The sequence below is a fragment of the Capra hircus genome, chromosome 24 (assembly GCF_001704415.2).
Source record: "Capra hircus breed San Clemente chromosome 24, ASM170441v1, whole genome shotgun sequence".
In the NCBI taxonomy this organism is placed as follows: domain Eukaryota; kingdom Metazoa; phylum Chordata; class Mammalia; order Artiodactyla; family Bovidae; genus Capra; species Capra hircus.
In genome coordinates, this window is record NC_030831.1 from 37,763,362 (window position 1) to 37,789,428 (window position 26,067).

The 26,067-nt window shown below is 42.8% G+C and overlaps 1 protein-coding gene across 2 annotated transcripts; it reads left to right on the plus strand.

Annotated features, from left to right (window-relative positions):
• Positions 16,323–26,067, plus strand: LOC102174891 (myosin regulatory light polypeptide 9). 2 transcript variants are annotated; one of them, XM_005697075.3, is made up of 4 exons: positions 16,323–16,455; positions 21,971–22,169; positions 22,649–22,810; positions 25,558–26,067. In XM_005697075.3, exons 2-4 carry the CDS (start codon positions 21,986–21,988, stop codon positions 25,728–25,730), a joined length of 519 nt encoding a protein of 172 aa, XP_005697132.1. In that variant the 5' UTR covers positions 16,323–16,455; positions 21,971–21,985; the 3' UTR covers positions 25,731–26,067. The 2 variants fall into 2 exon arrangements, with proteins under 2 accessions (XP_005697132.1, XP_005697131.1); XM_005697074.3 differs by lacking the exon at positions 16,323–16,455 and adding an exon at positions 21,098–21,233.

Consider the following 26,067-nt stretch of genomic DNA (forward strand, 5'->3'; position numbering starts at 1 on the left):
AGTTTTAGTAAACCTATACAGTTGTACAACCATTACCAAAATACTTCATCAGAAAAGTTCCTTCATGTCAGTTTGCTGTCAGCCTGTGGTCCCTTCCACAACACAGGGAACCAGTGACCTTTTCTGTCCTTACAGTTTAGCCTTTTCCAGAAATTTCATACAAATGGAATTATATAATCTGTAGTCTTTTGGGTCTGTTTTTTTTTTAACCTAGCCAGATGTTTTTGAGATTCAGCTATGTTGTTGCATGATTCAGCAGCTTACTATTTTTTTATGCTGAGAAGTACCTTGTTAAAAGATACACCACGTTGAGCTACCCTGGTGGTCCAATGGTTAAGAATCCACCTGCCTATGCAGGGGACACATGTTTGATCTGTGGTCTGGGGAGATTCCACATACCATGGAGCAACTAAGCCCATGCCCCAGAGTCACTGAGCCTGTGCTCTAGAGCCTGGGCTGCACTACCAAGCCGGCATGCTGCAACTGAAGCCTGTGCCTCCTAGAGCCCGTGCTAAGCAACAAGAGAAATCACCACAATGAAAGCCTGAGCACCACAACTAGACAGTAGCCCCTGCTTGCTACTAGAGAAAGCTTGCACGCAGCAAAGACCCAGACCAGCCAAAAAAAATTTTTTTTAATAAATAAATTTTTTTAAAGATACACCATGTTTTTCTTATCTGTTCATTAACAAATCAACTTTGCATTGTGTCCAGTTTGGAGCTAGTATGAATAATGTTATCTTGAATTTTAAAATCTATTTTCCTTATATAGTTAACCATATTTTTTGTGACAGATAACAGAGCATCAAAACACTGCCCGAAAAGTATTGCTATCTAACACTTACTTACTGCTTCTTTGCCAGGTGGTACTAAAAATTGCTTTATACGTATTAACTTTTTTCCTGACAACAGTCTACAGGGCAGGTAATATTATTATAATACCTTTTCACTGATGAGGAAAAACTGAGTACAGAGAAGTTCAGTAAGTTCTCTGGGCACACAACTGAAATGTGTTAAAGCTAGGATTCAAATTCAGATAATCCAGATCCAGAGTTCATATGTTAACCAGCACACAATAGTCTCTTATGATCAAAACAAACCAATTTTGACAAATTCTATAACTTCCTCAATTTTTTAATATGCTAGGTACCACTTTTATATTTGAGGCAGGCATATGTCTCCAAGTATTAATTATATTCTGTGTTCCCTTATTTTCTTTCATATCCTAAGAGATCCCTTACCTTCCCAAGTCTACAATGAAGCTGAAACAAAGATGCAAAAACAAAACAGTACCTCAGACTTAGTTTCAAATACAAGCTTACAGAGCTAGCTTTTTCTGTCTTGCTCTCTAGGTAAGACTGAACCTAGGAAAAAGAAGAGGCAAAAGACAGGGTGGCCACTAGAACAGGAGAGCAAGGACCAATAGAAGGGATGGGGTGATCCTCAACCCGGAAGGAAATGGACCTTTGCTGGAAAGAGCAAGGAAGTGGACATAAAGACGGAATGATTTTCTTTAAAGATAAACTCTTAACTTTGGGACATTAAGTGAAGGAGTGAGTGAAAGTGAAAGTCGCTCAATCGTGTCTGACCCTTTGTCACCCCATGGACTATACAGTCCATGAAATTCTCCAGGCCAGGATACTGGAGTGGGTAGCCTTTTCCTTCTCAAAGGGATCTTCCCAACCCAGGGATTAAACCCAGGTCTCTCGCATTGCAGGAGGATTCTTTACCAGCAGAGCCACAAAGGAAGCCCAAGAACACTGGAGTGCGTAGCCTATCCCTTCTCCAGTGGATCTTCTGGACCCAGTAATTGATCTAGGGTCTCCTGCACTGCAGACGGATTCTTTACCAACTGAGCTATCAGGGAAGCCCTTAAGTGAGGGAAGCCAGTCACAACAGACCCATGTTATATGATTCTATCCATATGAGTTGCTGAGATCAAATTCAAGGTAAAATAGTAGTTGACAGACTTGGGTGATGGAGTGGGGGAAATCAGGAGTTATTATTTAATGGGTAGAAAGTTTCAGTTGAACATGATGAAAAAGTTCTGGAGTTGGATGGTGGTGAAGGCTGCACAACAATGTGAATGTGCTTAATGCCACTGAACCGTTCACTTGAAAACGGTTAAGGTGCTAAGTTTTATGTTAGGTGTATTTCACTACAAGTTTTAAAAATGGATTCTTCTGATTTGTTACTCTTTAGCATGGACAGCCCACCTTCAGCAGTCCTGGATATTGATAACCCCTCTCCCCTTAACAGAGATGGGAGACTTGACCACCTAGTTGGGGGAGAACATGAAGGAAGACCCGTGACTCTCCAAAGAAGGAAATCAGCAGTCCCGGTTGGGACTCTCTCAATGAGGCAGCAACGGATACACCACTATCACACCTAGTACTCATCAAGTATAAACACTACATTCTACTTTGTCTACAGATGTCTACAAATTCACTCACAATGCGGAGACACAGGAGATTCAGGTTCAATCCTTGGGTCAGGAAGATCCCCTAGAAGAGGGCAAGGCAAGCCACTCTAATATTCTTGCCTGGAGAATCACATGGACAGAAAAGCCTGGTGGGCTACAGTCTAGGGTAGCAAAGAGTCAAACACTCACTTCAGTTCAGTTGCTCCGTTGTGTCCGACTATTTGCGGCCCCATGAATCGAAGCACGCCAGGCCTCCCTGTCCATCACCAACTCCCAGAATTCACTCAGACTCACATCCATCGAGTCAGTGATGCCATCCAGCCATCTCATCCTCTGTCGTCCCCTTCTCCTCCTGCCCCCAATCCCTCCCAGCATCAAAGTCTTTTCCAATGAGTCAACTCTTCGCATGAGGTGGCCAAAGTACTAGAGTTTCAGCTTTAGCATCATTCCTTCCAAAGAACACCCAGGACCGATCTCCTTTAGAATGGACTGGTTGGATCTCCTTGCAGTCCAAGGCACCCTCAAGAGTCTTCTCCAACACTACAGTTCAAAAGCATGAATTCTTCGGCACTCAGCTTTCTTCACAGTCCAACTCTCACATCCATACATGACTACTGGAAAAACCATAGCCTTGACTAGACGGACTTTAGTCGGCAAAGTTATGTCTCTGCTTTTGAATATGCTATCTAGGTTGGTCATAACTTTTCTTCCAAGGAGTAAGCATCTTTTAATTTCATGGCTGCAGTCACCATCTGCAGTGATTTTGGAGCCCCCCAAAATAAAGTCTGACACTGTTTCCACTGTTTCCCCATCTATTTCCCATGAAATGATGGGACCAGATGCCATGATCTTAGTTTTCTGAATGTTGAATGAGCATAAAGTGAAGTCACTCAGTCGTGTCCGACTCTTTGCGACCCCATGGACTGTAGCCTACCAGGCTTCTCTGTCCATCAGATTTTCCAGGCAAGGATACTGGAGTGGGTTGCCATTTCCTTCTCCAGGAGATCTTCCCAACCCAGGGATTGAACCCGGGTCTCCTGCATTGTAGGCAGACGCTTTATGTACATACCAAATACAACCACCTACCAAATACGAATGTACTCTTTCTTCATTGCTCCAACAATATTGGAATGTATAATTTTATTTTAGCAAGTTTAACAGAAGTGAAATATATCTCATAGCTATTTTTTACATTTATTGTTTGGTTGTGCCAGGTCTTAGTTGCAACATGCAGGCTGAGTTGTGGCATGTGGGATCTAGTTCACTGACCAAAGATCAAACTCAGGCCCTCTGCATTGGGAGCTTGGAGTTTTAAGTATTGGACCACCAAGGAATTCCCTCTTATAGCTATTTTAAAATGTATTTTTAAAATTCATGGTGAGCGGAGCATTTCCTTCAATGTTAGCTAACTATTTGGTTTTCCCCTTGTGTGAGCTCTCTTTTGATATTTGCCATATCAAAGAGATATGTTCTTTTTCTTAAGGTCATTATTGGTTATTTTTCTTGATATGTTAAATCATTAATCTGTTAAATAATAATAAAATAAATGATAATTTTAAATAAGATAAAATAGCTACCATTAACAAAAGATCTATGGTGTGTTAGATACTATAATGTGCTTTACACATATTATTTCTTACAAAAATCCTACAAAGCTGTTAAAATTCCCAAGTTATAAAAGAGAAAACTAAGGTCCAGAGGATAACATTACAAAAGTTACCCAAGGTCACATAGATAGCAAGTAGCAGAACTGGGATTTGAACCCAGCTCCATCTGGCTTTAATGCTCCATTCTCTTTATTGAACAAAAAGTCAAAGTATTACTCGCTCAGTCATGTCTGATTCTTTGTGACCCTGTGGACTGTAGCCCATCAGGTTCTTCTGTCCATGGGATTTCCCAGGAAAGAATACTGGAGTGGGTTGCCATGCCCTTCTCCAAGGGATCTTCCTGACCCAGGGATCAAACCCAGGTCTCCTGAATTGCAGGTGGATTCTTTACCACTTGAGCCACCAAGGAAGCCCTCTTTATTGGACAGGAAACCACCTAATGCCTGCCCTGCTCTCTGCACCTGTTGATATTTTGCACCATGTGATTTCTGCTATATGACAAGTGATGGGTCAGTTCAGACCCAAAGGTAACTGGTGTATATCCTGGCCAGCAACTTACTACACTACATGATCTGGGCCCAAAGGTGAGTCAGGCCAATCACATTCCTAGCTTACAAATTTAATTTTGGAAATACTGAGTATCAACACACTTATTAGAAGGAACAAAAGTCAAAACTGGCTGAACCAAAAGATGCCATGGGTATGCCTGGAGTCAGAGAAGCCAGGACAAGCTGAAATTTTGAGAGACCAGAAACTAAAATCAGCAGAGAAAGGCAACTGGTAAAGAGAAAACACCGGAGATGCTCTTAAAGCAACAGGTCACTCAGAGAACAATCATTTGGCCCATGAGAGAAAAACAAGAGGCAATCCTTCAGGTTACCTGTTTTCACTAACTGTCCAGCTTAGATCCAGTTCATTATATCCCTAAAAAAATGTCCCGTTTTTCTAGAGCTAACTGGAACATATCTCTGTTCCTTATTATCATATAAGCCAAAATAAAATCCTTTTTATTAATTTAAAAAGTATTCTAGAAAGTAAGTTTTTCTCATATTTGTCACAGAATGCTTCCATTTCGATTCTTTCTTTGCTTTACTTCATTATATTTTGACTTTCATAAAAGTAGAATCACCAATCTTACAATCAGTAACACTTTCACCGGTCAAAAGCTTATATTTGTGCAAACTAAAGTCACAAAAAGCAGATTTGTGGTTGTCTGACTGTGGGAGAAGGGAGAAGTGGGAGGGGTTATGAAGAATGGATCACCAACGGGCCTGTGGAAACCTTGGGGGTGATGGATCTGCTCAGACTGGAAGTAAGGAGACCAGTTAAAAGTCTATTACAGAAATCCAGGCTTGAGAGACGTTGAGTGAAAGTCACTCAGTTGTGTCCGACTCTTTGAGACCCCCATGGACTATAGAGTCCATGGAATTCTCCAGGCCAGAATACTGGAGTGGGTAGCGTTTCCCTTCTCAGGGGATCTTCCCAAGGGAAGGGAACCCAGGGATTGAACCCAACCTTCCCAGGGATTAAACCCAGGTCTCCCGCATCGCAGGTGGATTCTTTCCCAGCTGAGCCACAAGAGAAGCCCTTGTGAGAAAGGTTACCTTGCACCAAAATGCTCCTTGGAGCAAGGAATGTGCTTGTGTGCTCTGTCGCTCAGTCGTGTCGAACTCTTTACCACCCCATGGACTGTAGCCTGCCAGGCCCTTCTGTCCATGTGATTTTCCAGGCAAGAATACCAAAGTGGACTACAGTTTCCTACACCAGAGGATCTTCCTGACCCAAGGATTAAACCCTCATCTCCTGTGGTTCCTGCATTGGCAGGCAGATTCTTTACCACTGAGCAACCTAGAAAGCCCTAGGAGCAATGAAGGTATCTCTCTATTTAATAGAAGAGGAGGAAGAAGTTAACATAAGGACAGATGCTGGCTGGTGGGCAAATGTGGTTGCTGTGGGAGCCTGTAATAGTCTTTTTTTTCCTCAGTGACTCAGAAGTAATGTCACAGACTGAGAGCAAGGATGCAGGGCGGGGGCAGGGGGGAAGGTGTGAGAAGACAGAAGTTATAAAACTGACATCGAAGAGATTAGGAGTATGAAAGAAATAGACAAATGTCAGACAGATGTCATTTGTATCTAGATAGCATCAAGGGCCCACTTGAGGTCTGTGGTCATCAAAGTGTAGCAATTCAGCTTGTTTCCTCCAGCCAGGTAAATAAAACATTGGTACATTAATTAGTCAGGTTAGATTAACTGCTGGACAAACTCCAAATTTCAGTGCCCTAACCAACCATAGTTGATTTCTCACTAAGAAATTTACATGGATTACTTCACCTCATCCATACAATGGTTGAATAAAATGGATACCATTACTATGCTCTTTTCCAGATGAAGAAACTAAAGAATTAACTGAACTAAGCCTAAACCATAATTTTTGTCTTAGGTGTTAGTTTTATTTGGGGGTATTTTTAAAAATTTGCCTCATAATATTGAGAAAATATAATCTGGTCATTATATTCATTTACAAACTATTATTAGAATTAACTTCGTTAGGCTATGTATTTCAAAATAGTTTACGGTATGAGGAATCTTTGTCTTTTAACAGTTGGAGCAACATTTCTTCAATTAATTACCAGAGCCAGGTAACTTATTTTCTAGGTAATCCTTATTTTTCACTTTGATTTGGCTTGTTCATATTCTTTAACATCTTGTTTAGTATTTTAATTTTTCTAAGCATTTATCTATCTTATTTTTTCATATTTAGTAGTATGGAAGTAAGACCTTTCCTCAAATATTCTTAGTTCAGCTTCACGTTATTTCATGTCATTCCTGAATTTAGAAATAATTTATTTCCTTTAAAATTTAAAAAGCAATTATTTACGTAGAATTTTCCATGCACTTGAAGCTGGAATCAAGATTGCCGGGAAAAATCTCAGAAACCTCAGATATGCAGATAACACCAACCTTATGGCAGAAAGTGAAGAGGAACTAAAAAGCCTCTTGATGAAAGTGAAAGAGGAGAGTGAAAAAGTTGGCTTATAGCTCAACATTCAGAAAACTAAGATCATGGCATATGGTCCCATCACTTCATGGCAAATAGACGGGGGAACAGTGGAAACAGTGTCAGACTTTATTTTGGAGGGCTCCAAAATCACTGCAGATGGTGACTGCAGCCATGAAATTAAAAAAGACGCTTACTCCTTGGAAGGAAAGTTATGATCTAGATAGCATATTGAAAAGCAGAGACATTACTTTGCCAACAAAGGTCCGTCTAGTCAAGGCTATGGTTTTTCCAGTGGTCGTGTATGGATGTGAGAGTTGGACTGTGAAGAAGGCTGAGCACTGAAGAATTGATGCTTTTGAACTGTGGTGTTGGAGAAGACTCTTGAGAGTCCCTTGGACTGCAAGGAGATCCAACCAGTCCATCCTAAAGGAGACCAGTCCTGGGTGTTCATTGGAAGGACTGATGCTGAGGCTGAAACCCCAGTACTTTGGCCACCTCATGCGAAGAGCTGACTCATTGGAAAAGACCCTGATGCTGGGAGGGATTGGGGGCAGGAGGAAAAGGGGACGACAGAGGATGAGATGGCTGGATGGCATCACCAACAATGCACATGAGTTTGGGTGAATTCCAGGAGTTGGTGATGGACAGGGAGGCCTGGCGTGCTAGGATTCATAGGGTCGCAAAGAGTTGGACACGACTGAGCAACTGAACTGAACTGAACTTTAAAGCTAATACAGATTAAACACCTTTACTTCATTTAAAAGAAAGGAGCTCCTCCTACTGTTTTCCTAAATTAATAGCAATTGTTACATTCTATTTCATGGACAAAGAATCTGAATTTCACTTAAGTAGGTGAAACCAGAACATAAGCCATGCCTCTTAACATTCAAATGTTTCTTATATGCAACAAAAATTGCCAAGTGATCATTAGGAAATTGCTTTAGGTAGTAAACACCAAGGGTCAATTCAGCTATGCTTCTTTGTTGCTTGGGTATGGAGTTTCCCTCATTGAACCAAAGAAGAGAGATCAGTATTGTAAAATAAAATGTGGGCTTTGGGTCAGGACACTTACTAGTGGTTGTGGTTTACTCACTAAGTTGTGTCCGACTCTTGTGACCACATGGACTGTAGCCTTACCAGGCTCCTCTGTCCATGGGATTTCCCAGACAAGACTACTGGAGTGGCTTGTCATTTCCTTCTGCAGGGACACTTACTGCTGCTGCGAAGTCACTTTAGTCGTGTCCAACTCTGTGCGACTCCATAGACGGCAGCCCACCAGGCTCCCCCATTCCTGGGATTCTCCAGGCAAGAACACTGGTATAGGTTCTTGCATGAAAGTGAAATGTGAAAGTGAAGTCGCTAGTCATGTCCAACCCTCAGCGACCCCAAGGACTGCAGCCTACCAGGCTCCTCCATCCATGGGATTTTCCAGGCAAGAGTACTGGAGTGGGGTGCCATTGCCTTCTCTGAGGGACACTTCCTAGCTATGTGCAATTGAACAAGTAATCAGTTACCAAATATTTATTGGCACCCATGGATAATTAGGGCTTCCCCTGTGGTTCAGATAGCAAAGAATCTGCCTGCAATGAGGGAGGCCCAGGTTTGATCCCTGGATTGGGAAGATCCCCTGGAGAAGGAAATGGCAACCCACTCCAGTATTCTTGCTGGAGAATCCCATGGACAGAGGAGTCTGGCGGGCTAGTTTGTGGGGTTGCAAAGAGTCGGACACAACTGAGCAACTAACACAGGAAATGACATGATGGATAATTAGGCACTTTATTAGAAGTTAGGGATTCATGAACAAGAAATACTGGCCTCCTGTCCTTCCTTCTATCATACCCCTGGTAAAGACATGAGTTACAATCTGGGTTATTTTATTGCCTTTTGATAACATGTACAAATCACTTAAGTATTTAAGCCTTGGTTTCCTAATTTGTGAAATGGAGATGATAATACCTCACAGGGCTTCTCTGGTGGCTCAGACGGTAAAGAATCTGCCTGCAATGCAAGAGACTGGGTTTCGATGCCTGGGTCAGGAATATCCCCTGAAGAAGGGCATGGCAACCCACTCCAGTATTCTTGCCTGGATAATTCCATGGCAAGCATGAGGTGCCATAGTCCATGGGATCGTGAACAGTCGGACACAACTGAGCAACTTTTTTATTTTCCCACACAGGGTTGTTATTAAATGATAAAAATGCTTATGTAGAATACCTAATATATAGTAGGTATATAGTAACAGTGATCCTTTTTTTTCTCCCTTTGGATCTTATCTTGGGGGGAAAATGGAGCCTCGTCTTCAAGCAGGAGCAGTAGTGTCCTTTTGGTGTAATTACAGTATCCCTAAATAATTGCATACTATGTACTCTGAGTTCCTTAAATATTAGTGCATGGGTTTCCTCAGCCTTGGCACTACTGATATTTTTGGCAGAATAATGGTCTGTTGTGGGCGCTGTCCTGTGCATTGTGGGGTGTTTAGCAGCATCCCTGGCCTCTCACCACTAGATGCCAGTTACAGCTTCCTGGTTATGAAATGTCTCCATACCTTGCCAAGTTTTCTCCTGGGGAATAGTCACCCCTAGTTGAGAACCTTCACATTAGTGGATAGTAAATTCACATGTACTGGGCCTTAAGGAACATTTTAAAAAGTTAAATGACATAAAATTGAAAAAAATAGAAGTCTTAGAGAATATCACAGTAGTCAAGCAGTATTGCTTACTGATTCAAATTTCTTACTGCAAGCTGTGCTCAAAAATTTGAAAGCCACTGTTGTATACTTAATAAAAACTTTCATATAAACTAACTAATTTAATCAGAAAACTCTACAAAATAAGCAGGACAGATGTTAACCTCTATTTTACAAATCAGAAAACAATCTGAAATAAGCTGAATGACTTGCTCTTGGGGTTACCCAGTTCAGTTCAGTTGCTCAGTCGTGTCCAACTCTTTGCAACTCCATGAACAGCAGCATGCCAGGCTTCCCTGTTCATCACCCTGAGTTTACTCAAACTCATGTCCATTGAGTCAGTGATAACATCCAACCATCTCTTCCTCCGTCGCCCCTTCTCCTCCTGTCCTCAATCTTTCCCAGCATTAGGGTATTTTCAAATGAGTTAGCTCTTCGGATCAGGTGGCCCAAGTATTGGAGTTTCAGCTTCAACATCCATCCTTCCAGTGAACACCCAGGACTGATCTCCTTAGGATGGACTGGCTGGATCCAAGGGACTCTCAAGAGTCTTCTCCAACACTACAGTTCAAAACCATCAATTCTTCGGCACTCAGCTTTCTTCACAGTCCAACTCTCACAGCCATACATGACCACAGGAAAAACCATAGCCTTGACTAGACGGACCTTTGTTGGCAAAGTAATATCTCTGCTTTTGAATATGCTATCTAGGTTGGTCATAACTTTCCTTCCAAGGAGTAAGCGTCTTTTAATTTCATGGCTGCAGTCACCATCTGCAGTGATTTTGGAGCCCAAAAAATAAAGTCAGCCACTGTTTCCCCATCTATTTCCCATGAAGTGATGGGATCGGATGCCATGATCTTCATTTTCTGAGTGTTGAGCTTTAAGCCAACTTTTTCACTCTCCTCTTTCACTTTCATCAAGAGGCTTTTTAGTTCCTCTTCACTTTCTGCCATAAGGTTGGTGTCATCTGCATATCTGGGGTTTTTGAGATTTCTCCCGGCAATCTTGATTCCAGGTTGTGCTTCATCCAGCCCAGCACTTCTCATGATGTACTCTGCATATAAGCTAAATAGGCAGGGTGACAATATACAGCCTTAACGTACTCCTTTTCCTATTTGGAACCAGTCTGTTGTTCCATGTCCAATTCTAACTGTAGCTTCCTGACCTCATATAGGTTTCTCAAGAGGCAGGTCAGGTGGTCTGGTATTCCCATCCCTTTCAGAATTTTCCAGTTTATTGTGATCCACATGGTCAAAGGTTTTGGCATAGTCAATAAAGCAGAAATAGATCTTTTTCTGGAACTCTCTTGCTTTTACAATAATCCAGCGGATGTTGGCAATTTGATCTCTGGTTCCTCTGCCTTTTCGAAAACCAGCTTGAACATCTGGAAGTTCACGGTTCACGTATTGCTGAAGCCTGGCTTGGAGAATTTTGAGCATTAGAGTGTGAGATGAGTGCAGTTGTGTGGTAGTTTGAGGATTCTTTGGCATTGCCTTTCTTTGGGACTAGAATGAAAACTGACCTTTTCCAGTCCTGTGGCCACTGCTGAGTTTTCCAAATATGCTGGCATATTGAGTGCAACACTTTCACAGTATCATCTTCTAGGATTTGAAATAGCTCAACTGGAATTCCATCACCTCCACTAGCTTTGTTCGTAGTGATGCTTCCTAAGGCCCACTTGACTTCACATTCCAGGATGTCTGGCTCTAGGTGAGTGTTCACACCATCATGATTATCTGAGTCATGAAGATCTTTTTTGTGTAGTTCTTCTGTGTATTCTTGCCACCTCTTCTTAACATATTCTGCTTGTTAGGTCCATACCATTTCTATCCTTTATTGAGCCCATCTTTGCATGAAATGTTCCCTTGGTGTCTCTAATTTTCTTGAAGAGAGTTCTACTCTTTCCCATTCTATTGTTTTCCTCTATTTCTTTGCATTGATCACTGACGAAGGCTTTCTTATCTCTCCTTGCTATTCGTTGGAACTCTGCATTCAAATGGGTATATCTTTCCTTTTCTCCTTTGCTTTTTGCTTCTCTTCTTTTGACAGGTATTTGTAAGGCCTCCTCAGACAGCCGTTTTGCTTTTTTGTATTTCTTTTTCTTGGGAATGGTATTGATCCATCTCCTGTACAATGTCACAAAACTCCATCCATAGTTCATCAGGCACTCTGACTATCAGATCTAGTCCCTTAAATCTATTTCTCACTTCCACTGTGTCATCACAAGGGATTTGATTTAGGTCATACCTGAATGGTCTAGTGGTTTTCCCCACTTTCTTCAATTTAAGTCTGAATTGGGCAATAAGGAGTTCATGTTCTGAGCCACAGTCAGCTCCTGGTCTTGTTTTTTGCTGACTGTGTAGAGTTTCTCCATCTTTGGCTGCAAAGAATATAATCAATCTGATTTTGGTGTTGGCCATCTGGTAATGTCCATGTGGAGTCTTCTCTTGTGTTGTTGGAAGACAGTGTTCGTTATGACCAGTGCGTTCTCTTGGCAAAACTCTATTAGTCTTTGCCCTGCTTCATTCTGTACTCCAAAGCCAAATTGGCCTGTTACTCCAGGTGTTTCTTGACTTCCTACTTTTGCATTCCAGTCCCCTATAATGAAAAGGACATCTTTTTTGGGTGTTACTTCTAAAAGGTCTTGTAGGTCTTCATAGTACCATTCAACTTCAGCTTCTTCAGCATTACTGCTAGGAGCATAGACTTGTATTACCATGATATTGAATGGTTTGCCTTGGAAACGAACAGAGATCATTCTGTCGTTTTTGAGATTGCATCCAAGTACCACATTTCGGACTCTTTTGTTGACCATGATGGCTACTCCATTTCTTCTAAGGGATTCCTGCCCACAGTAGATATAATGGTCATCTGAGTTAAATTCACCCATTCCAGAGGTTACTCAGTAGGCTGAAGGAAAGATATGAAACACAACCTAAGTCTTTAAAGTTTTTATGACAGAAAAGGAGACTATCACCTGAGAGCAAAGATTTTCCACGTGGTCCACAAGGGTAGATATTAGCATGAGAGGTCTTTTGTGGTGGGTCCAATCATTAAAATTTCAAATCAAAATTTTAATGGAAATTTGAATAAAATTTTATCAAGATTTTATTTTTCAACACTGCTAATTTTTGTATGCATGTGTTCTCAGCCACTCAGTCATGTCTGACTCTTTTCAATCCCATGCACTACAGCCCAGCAGACTCCTCTGTCCATGGGATTTCCCAGGCAAGAATACTGGAGTGGGTTGGCATTTCCTTCTCCAGGGCATCTTCCTCACCTAGGGATCAATCCCGTATCTCCTGCATTGGCAGGCAGAGTCTCTACCAGTGAGCTTTGGATACCCAATTAATTGAGGAATGAATACATGAATGAACATGGACCACACAATCCCTGTTAACCTTCAATCAGCCAGGCCCTCCAATCACCTCTAATAAGGTAGGCTGCTCCCTTTGACCAGAATCTCCCTCTGCTGTCTTTTTCCCACTGACTTCTAGAATCACCTGTTCAGTAGTCCTCCAGGTAATGCTCTGCACAAGTCCCCAGACAGGCTGATTTCCACCTCTGTGCTCCTTCTATGCCATGCTAGGTTATTCTTAGTTACTCAGTTGTGTCTGACTCTTTGCAACTCCACAGACTGCAGCCCACCAGGCTCCTCTGTCCATGGAATTCTCCAGGCAAGAATACTGGCATGGGCTGCCATTCCCTTCTCTAGGGTACTTGAACCCAGGTCTCCCATACTGCAGGTGGGATTCTTTACCAGCAGAGTCACCACAGAAACCCAAGAATACTGGACTGGGTATCCTATGTCTTCTCCAGGGGAACATCCCAACCCAGGAATCGAACCAAGGCCTCCTGCATTACAGGAAGATTCTTTACCAGTTGAGCTACCAGGGAAGCCCGCTCCTTCTATAAACCTTACCTAATTATAATGTAACCATCTCTTCCACATTTTCCCCTGAAACTCCCCGTGCCTTTGGCACCTTGTCTACTCCCTTCTCTATCATTCCAAAGGTAGCAGCTATGGTCTGTTTCAAAACCACATAAACCACAGCACTCACCTCAGTGCTTGGCAGTGCAGTTGCTCTTTAATACCTGTTGTATTTTCCCTATAGTACAGGAAAGCAGACAGGCAAAGTAATTTTCTGATACTATAAAAGCAAAGAAAAGGAGAAGTGGGGGCCGGTGTGCAGAGGATGAGATGGTTAAAGAGCATCGCTAACTCAATGGACAGAAACTTGAGCAAACTCCTGAAGACAGTGGAGGACAGAGAAACCTGGCTGCCTATAGTCTACAGGATCAGACATGACAGCGACTCAGTAACAACATAGAAACAGAAGGCTGTTGCTCCGGGTAAACTGAATTGGATCTTAGATCAGCAAAAAAAAAAAAAAAAAGAAAAAAGAAAAAAGCCGTTAATGGGAATAGTGGTGAAACCTGATTAAATTGTGGGCTTTAAGCAATAGTATAATACCATTGTTAATTTCTTAGTTTTGGCAAAGATGCCACCGTTATTTCACATTAGTGGAAGATGGGCACACTCTGCACTGTCTTTACAACTTTTCTGAAAATCTAAGATTATTTCAAAATTAAAAGTCTATAAAAAAAAAAAAAAGACTGTTGCTGCTCCCTGTCGCTCAGGAAACCTCAACAGCCCACTTCATCTTTTGGGATGTTTTCTCCCTGAAGGACAGCACTGGAAACTCCCGCGCCCCCTAGTGACAGATGTAGGTGTGTGCACGGCTGTCGGCTCACCCCCTGCCCCCCCCCGCCGCCCCGGGCCACCAGACTCCACGAACCCTTTGCATCTCCCTGCCCCCGCGGTCCTCACCCCGGTTCAGCCATCTGGAGTTTGTGCCGTCACTGTCTCATCTTAGATCCTAACCCGTCCTAGCTCTGCGTGCCCCCTCTTTGGGCTCAGAGTCACTTGCTGCTGCTGCTGCTAAGTCGCTTCAGTCGTGTCCGACTCTGTGCGACCCCATAGACGGCAGCCCACCAGGCTCCCCCATCCCTGGGATTCTCCAGGCAAGAATACTGCAGTGGGTTGCCATTTCCTTCTCCCATGCATGAAAATGAAAAGTGAAAGTGAAGTCGTGTCCGACTCCGCGACCCCACGGACTGCAGCCTACCAGGCTCCTCCGTTCATGGGATTTTCCAGGCAAGAGTACTGGAGTGTGTTGCCATTGTCTTCTCCACAGACCCTCTTAAATTGATGGCTTCCCAGGACCTGCCCTAGAAGGCTGATTCAGCGGGCTGGACATGAGACCCCCCAATACTGAGTATTTTTCCCTCGTACCCCGAGTGATTCTGTTGGAGGCTGTTTGGTAAACGAACCATCTTCGTTTCAGTCCTGCTGTAGGATTTGGGCATTAAAGTATCTCTTAGTGACTTTACCTCTAAGTGAACCCGGGAACAGACTACTGGTTAAGAAACGGAATGTTCCTGAGGTCCCCGACGGTGCAGCTGATTCCTACTGCGAGCACATTATCCTGCAGCTTTACCTTCCTCGTCAGCAGGATGACTGGAGTGAGCGCGGCTCCAAACCCCAGAAACGTTCCGGCCACGGGAGCCAGACGAGGCACGTAGCCCGGAGCCTGGACGACTCTGGAAAGGCGTCGGCCCGGCCCAGCCCTCTCCTGCGGGGACCACCCTCCTCCGCGGAGACGGACAGCATAGTCTCCCTCAGGGTGGGGAGGATTTTCCTTCTACGAGATGCCTCGCCCAGGCGGCCCTGAGGCCAGAGAGCTGAGCACAACAGGTCCGACTTCCTGTCCTCTTCACGGGGCGCACTTCGGCACCAGTGAGAGTAGGGGGCGAGGTTGGGGACCCCGTCGCTGTGGGTTGCGGGCTGCCTTCCGAGCCGGACGCGGCCAGGCTCTCCTTGTTCCTGGGGCCCGAGGGACTCCGCGGGGAAACATAACCGTGAACGTTTCTTAAGAGGGAGAACGTCTTCGGCCGACCCCCGCCTAAAGAACTCGTTCTGAGTCGAAGATAGGCTGAGGGCCCTCGGGACTAAACACTGTTTCCGTAGGGAGGGGAGTGACTCGTCATAACACAACACCGGGCCAAGAGGTCAAGTCTCTTGCCCAGAGTCGTCCTCTCGGGGTACACAGACAGCTGTGCGACGACCGGGTGAAGACCCCAGCCTCCTCACTCACCCTGAGGGAGCCCCAGGCGCATGCGCAGAACCGCTCGGCGGCTCGGGCGGGGAGCTCGAGGGTGGGGCGCTCGGGGTGGGGCGAAGGCCAGTCACGTGGGCCGCGAAGCCCTCTCCGCGATTTCCCTACAAGGACTTGGGTCGCCGAGCCCCGCCCCCGGCCGGGCCCTGGAATGTGCGGAGGGGCAAACCCGCAAGATAGACTCAACCATTTGCAAACAGGAAGGGGAGGGTGAAACAGTTTACACTGTAAGAAGAGGTGTGAAAAAGACGGACACTCAGTCATCAGACCTGGAGAATCACTACTTTTCTACTGTGTTCTAAGCTGCCCGTTCGACACGTCCTTCCCCTGCACTCGGTCAAAATTGCGCCTTCTGAGCACAACGGCAACCCCCCTGCCCCGTCGCCCTGCCGGGCTCACACTGTTAGCAGAGAATGGTGACTCCCTTCCTTCCGGTCCGCTAAGCGAAGGCCGGAAGTGTCGGTTTGTAGCGTCTTTGGGAGTGGAAGGGAGTTGGTAGGGGGAGCTGGAGCAGCGAGGAGATTCCTGAAGCTCTCGGATTCTCTCGGCTGAGTTAGGGTGAGTAATGTTCGCTGGAGGCCCGTCCCGAGGTGCATCCCCACGGGGCGGCTGGGGTTGGCGGGGTGGTCAGCAGCACTGCCGGGGGCGCACCTGGGTAGGTGTGCGTGCGAGTTCCTGGGTTTCGAGCCCACGGGCCGCTCCGGCGTCGAAGGCCGCTGCCGGAAGCGGCCCGGACGCCAGCTTCGCTCCTTTGCCCAAACTTGGAGCTCGGGAAGTGTGGTTTAGCCTGCTGGCGCCGCGAGCTTGGGCGGCAGCCGGCCTGGGAAACCCGAGCCCTGCGGAGCTGACGCTGGGACTAAGTTTAATTTCTAACGTAAACTTGCCCGATTCCAGAGAGTTTGCGCAAAAACTCTAGCTTGGTGCGGTCCCCGGACGCCCGCCCGCTGCAGCTGTTATTGCAGCTGTGTGGCTACGTTTAGTGGGAATAACCACCTCAGATTAGCAACTTCAGCTTAGTATCCACTTTTGTAATCGGAGTGTTTTGATTTTTTTTTTTTAAAGTGATAGTTGGACAAATAGGAGTGTGGGGTTTAGTTTGAGGCTTCAGGAAAACTCCCAAAAAACTCCCTGTTACTCTGGGGTGGAGCCTCCAAGTTAAAGTCCGTTTTTCAAAGTGTTTACTTTCAAAGTAGCTGAATTGATTTATCAAAGAGTGTATCATTTCTTTACAGAACTGTGAAACAGAAGTAAGCGTTCAGTTGAGATTTTAACTTAAGTGCAGAAAGTTGTACATCTAAAGGTGGAGAAAATAAGTGATTCTTAAAATTACTACTGTTTGCTTCATTGTTCTGGAAGGCTTTTGATGAAAACCTAGCCAGAAAATCTTTAAAAAGTGAGGCTAGTGAACCTGGACAACGAACTGCCTTTGTCAAGTGCTGAGAACATTTTGGGTGTGGCAGTCTTAGAGGACTAATCCTACCTTCAACCGGAAGTTGCTTAGGAATTGAAAACTTGGTTAAGTTGGAACGGAAACACCAGCCTGAAAATGTACTTTTCAAAAACTGTGGTTAGCACCAAAAAAGTACATAAACTTAGCTTAAGAAAAAAAAAAAAAGTACATTGATTAAATGAGACAGTAGATTTGGTCTGGATTTGGAAAGTAGATGTTATGTACTATCACATTAGGAAGTGTTTCCTAAGATGGGAGTTTTTCATTAAAGAACATGTATTTCCAGAATACTATCAATTTGGAGAATGCAGTGGCACCCCACTCCAGTACTCTTGCCTGAAAAATCCAATGGACGGAGGAGCCTGGTGGGCTGCAGTCCATGAGGTCGCTAAGAGTCGGATACGACTGAGCGACTTCACTTTCACGCATTGGAGAAGAAAATGGCAACCCACTCCAGTATTCTTGCCTGGAGAATCCCAGGGATTGGGGAGCCCGGTAGGCTGCCGTCTCTGGGGTCGCACAGAGTTGGATACGACTGAAGCGACTTAGCAGTAGCAGAGTGTTCTATAGAAAGTCTTCAGATTAGTTTACATTTATTACCACTATAAATACTGGACTCTAGAATTCTAACTAGAGTATTCTGGGCTTCCCAGGTGGTTCTTGTGGTAAAGAATCCGCCCGCCAATGCAGGAGACTAATAGACGCGGGTTCGATCCCTGGGTCGGGAAGATCCCCTGGAGGAGGGGAGGGCAGCCCATTCCAGTATTCTTGCCTGGAGAATCCTGTGGACAGAAGAGCCTGGCAGGCTACAGTCCATAGGGTCGCAAAGAGTGGGATGAGACTTAGCAAGCACAAAGTAATATATGTATGTGTGTATGTGTGTGTGCGCGCGCCCTCTCCAGGCTCTTCAGAATGGCATTCTCCAGGCAAGAATACTGAAGTGATTTGCCCTTTCCTCCTCCAGGGGATCTTCCCGACCCAGGGATTGATCCCGCATCTCCTCTGTCTCCTGCATTGCAGGCAGATTTTTTGCCGCTGAACCACTGGGGAAGCCAATATTGATATGGGTTAATCCCATTTTATAAATGAAGCCGGAGTATCTAGAAATTGTGAAAAATCTTGTCGCCCTTGGTGTGTGGGGAAAGCCTCTTTGTGGATCTTTATTTTTCATTTTGCCCATCACTTAATCTAGTCTAACTTCTTCCTGACATGGTTTGTATCCATCGTTTTGTCATAACCCTGAATGATTCTCTTCCCATTTGATCCAGCTAGAAGGATAAATCCAGAAATTCATTACCACCAGCACTCCCCTTCCCTGATTAAGACAAGGTTATATTCCTTCGAGTCTGTAAACTGATTCTCCTTAACAGTGCTTGAACTGTTTTCATTCACTTTTTCTCATGCATATGAAATCCTTGTGAATTTCATAGACGTTGACTCTGTAAGTCCCAGGGTTTTCAAGTTCCATACAACACAGAGCCCTTCACACCAAAGATCTTTCATTAAATGCCTCAAAAGTGAATTCTAGACTGAGCTTATGATTAGTGAAGATATAACTTGGAAACCATGGGTGCCTGCATAGCAATCTTCCCCTTGTACATAAGTAATACTTACATTGATGCATAAAATATTTTCAGGTTTTTTTTTTCCCTAGCCTATAAGAGTTGTGCATTTGCTGAAGGCTTGTTATATGAAGAGAGTTACAGGCTGACTTGTTTGGGGAAAGTAAAAGTGGACAGCATACCTGAATCATAGCAAGGAGGACAGTGACAGTATATAAAGTGATCAGCTCCTTGGGATCATAGCACTGTTTCTCATTTGGCTCCCTCTCCACCCCAGTTAAGTGGCTCAGGTGATAATCTGCCAGCAATACCAGATATCCAGATTGCATCCCTGGGTTGGGAACATTCCCTGGAGAAGGGAATGGCTACCCACTCTAATACGCTTGCCTAGAGAATTCCATGGACAGAGGAGCCTGGAGGGTGGGTCTCAAAGAGTGGGACACAACTGAGCGACTACCACCAGAGTTGATTCTACCCATACCTTCAGTTTGGTAAGGGGAAAAAAAAATAGCCTTTCCTTATTTTGAAATGACTTGACAGCAAAGCTGAACTCCTTATCACTGAAAGGATCTAGATTTCCGGTGGGAGAATAACTCACAGATCAGAATCCAACCTCCTTGAAAAAGTAAAGGTCCATGTAGTAACTTGCCCAGTGTTGTACTACCAAATTTTGATAGCATTAACTACCCTAATTTGTTAGAATTAAGACTGACATTTAAATTTCTTAATTCTAAGGATGTCTTGTAGCTTTTAGGGTTTTTCAAGTTCTTTCCCCTACCCTTCCCCCCACCCACCCACAAAATTTCAGAAACAACTTTCCTGAAGTCATAGTATTTGATAATCATGTACCACCTTTGAGTTATTTTTCATTTTTGTTACACATTGTTTTAACTTGAGAGTCATATTTTTGGAATGAAAACTATGTAACTCATTTTATAAGTTGAACCAATCATCTCATTTCTTCACAGTTGCCTCCCCAACTTTAAGTTCCTCAAAGAGAGCACACCTGCCTTAACATTTCTTAATTCTTAACTAATAATCGGCATTCATGATGCATCATATTAATGGTTGATGATTAAGGATCAAATGAGCTAAAGAAAAACTCTGAGGGCATTGTCTGTGCTGACCCCAAAAAAACCTTTATAACTTTAAAAAATCTTATAATGTATTTGCATATTTAAAGAATACATGGTTAAAATGACTGATTTTAATTAAATGCATGATTAAAAGAAAGACTAAATAGGAAATGTATCAGAATTCTAGAATGAGAGCATGTATGTGTTACTTTACATCTAACCTAAGTATTTTTTAAAAGGTACCTGGAGAAATGATACTAAATTGAGTATTATGAGGTCTTGTAGGTTTAAAAAATCAATTGTTATCAACCATTTGACCTGTTTTTTTCCATCTGTTTCTTTGTTGTTAAAACAACTGATTTTTGTGGATAGTTAGGGTAATACAATGTTGTCAAACAAAACAAACTGTTTTTAAACACATGCTTTGTTTTGCAAAGACAGGGGCATACCTAAAATACTAAAGAGATGTGGACTGGTAAATATGTGCCACTCAACCACTAACCCAAATCCTGGAGTCCATTTAGGAGAGGAAGAAATAATATATGCTATAACTACTTGTTTTTAAACTACATTTAGATTAGAGGGGGGAATTACAGCTCTCTGTAGTTGAGATAATAAAGGGATTTACTGCATCTAGAGGTGTTATAAAAATGAAAATATCATGAAAGAGTAATTAAAGGAAATTTGGAAACCAGGGAGGAGCATATATCCTAACTTCTATGTCAAGTAGGGTATAGCTTACCAGCAGCATGTTCCAGTGCATGGCAGGAGTGCTATATTTGATGAATTGGAATTTGTGACTCTCCTTTGTGGAATTTCCTTCTAAAAATCTGAGAATAGATTAAGCTTTAAAAAAAAAAAATCAGGCATAGTCAAGCTTTTCTAATTATTTCCGTAATTGAATGTAGTCTGGCTGGTGTGGTGTAATCAACAAAAGAATGTAAGAAATAAGTTTTAAAACTCATATGAAGCATTGTGTCCTAAGTTCACTTCACAGTACTGACATCTAGGTAGTTCATTCTTTGCGATCCACAGACTTATTTTTAGAGCAAGGGCATAGTGTTTTGCTACATCATAGCTAAATGTTGTTTTCAGAACGTAAGCTTTAAAACTGTTGTCCTGGTCAGAGTGTGAAATCAGTAGTGCCTATTTTAGACCTGCTTGAGAGAATATAACTGATTACAGTTTCTTAGTCTTGTGGGTTAGAGGTTTTGCTGACTGCCCTCGCTACCTCAGCTCTGAAGGATGGTATGGTAAAATTTTATTGTTTGATGACTGTGGGATTTTTAACTTCAAACAAATTGCTTATAGTCTTAAAGATTTAGTGTTGAAAGGGAATTAGACGTTATTTTTATTTTCAACTTAAGTTTTACGGGGAGAAATTTAGATTATTAGAGAGCAAAGGTAGTTTCCATATCGCTTAAAATGCTTTCCAAAACTTGTTAAAAACTAAATTGCTTTAAAAATTTTGTATTGTGCTCTGATTTTTGTTTAGAGGACTTAATCACTTCAGATGATTTAGCTTAGAAGATGAGTTAATGTTCGTTAGTACTGAATAACACTGAGGTATAGAACTGGCAGTTTTTCTCCAGTGTCTTGACATCTTTTGTTTTTTGTTTTCTATATTGTTATTAAGCTAATGGATTGAGTTATTATCAGTCCTTAATCAGCTGTCCAGTAGTTCTGGGGACAGGAATTCTTGTTGATAATGCTCTGAGCTTTGAATTAATGTTGGTGGTAAGTTGGAACTTGAAATTAGTGACAGACTGTTTACTACTAAGGATGAGTGAATTCAAAAGACGAGTCTAGTTTTTTTCTTTATAGATTGATCCTCTGAGTAATGGTATCAATTAGTTGACAGATTTTTGCCAAGTGATACTGTCCTGTGAAATAGTTTTTAAACCCATCTCTCAGTGGCTCAAATATTTCTGGAAGGTTGGTTCAATTTAGTTTTTGCTATTTCTTGTATTTCCCCTCTTTGTTAGGATTTAACTGCCACCATGTCGAGCAAAAGAGCAAAGACCAAGACCACCAAGAAGCGCCCCCAGCGTGCGACCTCCAATGTGTTCGCCATGTTTGACCAGTCCCAGATTCAAGAGTTCAAGGAGGCTTTCAACATGATCGACCAGAACAGGGATGGGTTCATTGACAAGGAAGACTTGCATGACATGCTTGCTTCCCTGGGTAATGATCAGTTTTAATATTAATAAATCAAACAATTTCTAGAACAACCTTTTCTATTTATTTCTGAAGTCTTAAAAGTTTTGTGAAGCCAATCTAATGATGTTACAGTTCACTAAGATTCCAAATCTGGAGCATTGTTTCCCAAAGTAAGGTCCTTGGACCACCTGCAGATTTCTGGCCAAGTCTCAGAATCAGGCTGGAGACCAGCTGCGTTTGTGTTTGTGCATGAATGCGTGTGCTGCAAACTCTGATCGTGATTATGAAAACAGTGTTATTCCTCCTGACTTCCCAGTGGAATAGCACACAGTCTCCAGACTCATAATATAGATCCTTTTCATTGAGAAGACTTTTTTCCAAATAGTTTTACTGTCTTGAACACAAATACCAAAACTGTATAAATGATCATCTGTCATGTCAAAATGTTTACCATGATGTATTTTGTGATGTGATTAAAATTATGACCCTCTGTTTTTGTATAGGAAAAAATCCAACTGATGAGTATCTGGATGCCATGATGAATGAGGCTCCAGGTCCCATAAATTTTACCATGTTCCTCACAATGTTTGGTGAAAAGTTAAATGGCACAGATCCAGAAGATGTCATCAGAAATGCTTTTGCTTGCTTTGATGAAGAAGCAACTGGTAAGTCTGAGGTAACCTTTAATTACCAACTGATTATTATTTGGTTATAGCAGCTAAAATATATAATAACTTGAAACATGACGACATGTAACACCCTCAGGTTTATACCAGACCTGTTTTGGGGGACAGGTTTCACCTGTGGCATGTTAGGCACTCACTTCACTGCCTCTGCCCTTAAAAATTTAATTTACAATTTAATAGGTGAATTTGGAACTTCTTTAGGAAACTTCTATTACTCCTTTACTAGAATCATTCTATAGGGGTTAGGCACTCAGTTAAGTGTGTCAAATGAATATCTCTTACAGGAGCAATCTTGGAAAAAAGTGTTGATTGCTCTAGGCAGTGGTGTCAGTATGGTCCTATGTTGGTTTATCAGGTACCTCTCTGCTCTGAGATTGTTTAGATCTGGTATCTGGAATCAGGTGCCCTGGTTTCATAATCCTCTTCTGCATAATAGCTGTTCGATTTCAGGCAACTTCTCTAAGGCTCTTATTAGTAAGATGGACCATAATATTTCCTGCCTCATGTGGTTATTGTGAAGATTAAATGAGGGAATGAGATAGTAGCTTACTGCCTGCATAGAGTGGATTCTCAAAGAAACCCGAAAGGCTAGCTACATGAATGCCTGCTCTTTTGGCAGAAATGTATGTAAGAGAAAAAAAAAGGGGGGGGGGTAACTCACATGGTGAGATTTTTAAGAAGGAAGGCACACCCTTTGGTTACACAGTATTTGGACTAGTTTAAACAGTCCACGTGTAGTGCGTGGGGCTGGAAGCACAGTCTCTCCACTCTGACTTTGAAGGCATCCCACGATAGGGCCTCATCTGGCCTATTCGAGTAGGCCACCCTCTTGGCAGTTGCATCATCTTCACAACCTCGTTCCAGTCTCCATGCATTGTTGCCTGGGCTTGCTCTGCCATTTCTGCCTCTGCCTTCCTCCTCAGATCACCTCCTTCCCCTTGAAATCAAAAACTCTGAACAGTTATTTCTGGAACCAGTAGGGGAAGGGCAGGGAGAAGAGACTTTTTTTCTTGCCAAAAACTTTTGTGTATTAATTTTTTTTTTTTTAAACAGTGGACATGTTACTTTTTCTAGTGGAAGAGAGTAAAACCATTAAAGTGTCTTATCTGTTCTTCAGAGTCATCTCAGTGGTCACATACCTAATAGAGCCTTAGCTGTGTTTTCATACTGTTTTCTCCTGGCCTCTGGGAAACCTTGAAAAGCTCTCACTTCTTTCCACCTCCACCGTAGTTTACGTATGTCTCTGCTGGCACATATTCTGCCTGAGCTTATGCTTTAGCTGTGTGCTTGTTTCCAATATCACAGTCTCTTCCGGCTCTCCGGATAAGGGCTGTGCATCTGCAGCAGCCTCATGTTCCCCTCTTTGTAACCCCTCCCAGCTCCTTTCATAGTCCCTGCACATGGTTGATTAGTTTACATGATGGTTGAATGACTTGGCTAAAGAGGAGGATTTATTTCTACAATCTAAAAGTCTAAGATTTGGAGAACATTTTTTTTTTTTAAATCTAGGGTTGAGTTAGCCAAAGAACCCATAAATTTAGAGTTTCTTTTGTGAACTGACCTTACACTTTAAGCTTATTTTATAGGAAATCTATCAATGTTTTAGCTTAATTTCACACACACAAAGAAGTTGTAAAATAGAAACTTTATGAATTTCAAAAATCTCTGTGCTTGAATTGTCATTTAATACCTTCGGGTTACTGTAGGAGTGGGTCTCGATCATGATTGCTTATGGAAATTACTGTTTAAACTAGTCCAGTGGAAATTATTTAGGGAGCCGTTTTAAATATCAGTGTCAGGGCTGGCCTCTGGGGTTGTTTTGAGCTCCCTGGATGATTCTGATGTGTAGTCAGGTTTCATGAGACCCCTGCTTACACAGGTGCAAAGTAGAGAACGTTTCTGTCTGCTCACTGTTGACACTCCAGTGCCTATCCCAGTGTCTGTGATATAGTTAATGCTCAACTATCTACTCAGTGGTTTTGCACTGAGCCTAACCATATTTGTTACTGAATCTAAAATTAGAGTTGTTTTTAAAAATGTTTAATCTCATTTTGTGTATTTTAAAAAGGTAAAGTGAAGTACCTGAAGTAATATACCTTGTTAAAACTGGACCTCACAGCTTCAGTATTCTTTCCACTGAAGCATTTTACCGACGTTTATGATAATTTTAGGGCTTCCCAGGTGGTTGAATGGTAAAGAATGCACCTGCCAAGCAGGAGTCATGGGTTTGATCTCTTGGTCTGGAAAATTCCCTGGAGAAGGAAATGGCAATCCACTCCAGTATTCCTGCCTGGGAAATCCCATGGACAGAGGGAAGGCTATAGTCCATGGGGTCGCAAAAGGGTTGGACACGACTTAGTGCCTAAATAAGATCAAGATGATTTTAGTGTATGTGCTTGTAGAAGAAGTGTGATCATAGATGGTATGCTGAGAAAGCATCATACTTCATGCTTTCTGGTTAGGCACAGGGTTAGTTTTTGTTACCAAGAGATTGGGAGGTTGTTGTCGGGTGAGGTCAGTAGAGCAGAGAAGGTTAATTGTCACTAAGCAACGGAGCATTTTCTAGGCAGCTGTGCTGAGGCTGGCTTAGTCGTGTCAAGGCTATATTTCATACGTTTGCATGCTTATCGTCCTTAATGTAAACCCTGTGCTTAGTCAAGTGTAGATGCTCCTTGTAATTATTCCTCGAGAGTGTCTCTTCTGATCTCCGTTTGTTTGTTCTTCAGGCACCATTCAGGAGGATTACCTGAGAGAACTGCTGACCACAATGGGAGACCGGTTTACAGATGAGGAAGTGGATGAGCTGTACAGAGAAGCACCTATTGACAAAAAGGGGAATTTCAATTACATCGAGTTCACACGCATCCTTAAGCATGGAGCAAAAGACAAAGACGACTAAAAAGAACTTCAAACTCCAGCCAAACGTTCCTTGTTGCCACTCTGGGTATTTCTGAGACTTTCTCTTAGAGCCTGTTGCATGCCCTTAGCTTTACAGCTTTTGCCTTTCTTGTTGTATTTATTCTCAGCCATTTGGGGCACATGCATCTCTATAATCAGACTGGATGTGGGACTTACTGTCATTTTAAGAATAGAAAATAGGGTAATTTAACTTACCAGCTGCCGTCTACCCTCCCCGCCCCCAGTAACTGCAGTCTACAGAGTCAATATATTTTTTCAGAGAAGGTTATTCACTCAATTTTTTCTGAACCATAATTAAACTTTATGATAAAAACTTA

Coding starts and splice junctions, on each gene's coding strand:
- LOC102174891 (XM_005697074.3), top strand. Junction 22,170..22,648: donor TGACATGCTTGCTTCCCTGG/GTAATGATCAGT, acceptor GTTTTTGTATAG/GAAAAAATCCAACTGATGAG. Junction 22,811..25,557: donor CTTTGATGAAGAAGCAACTG/GTAAGTCTGAGG, acceptor TTTGTTCTTCAG/GCACCATTCAGGAGGATTAC.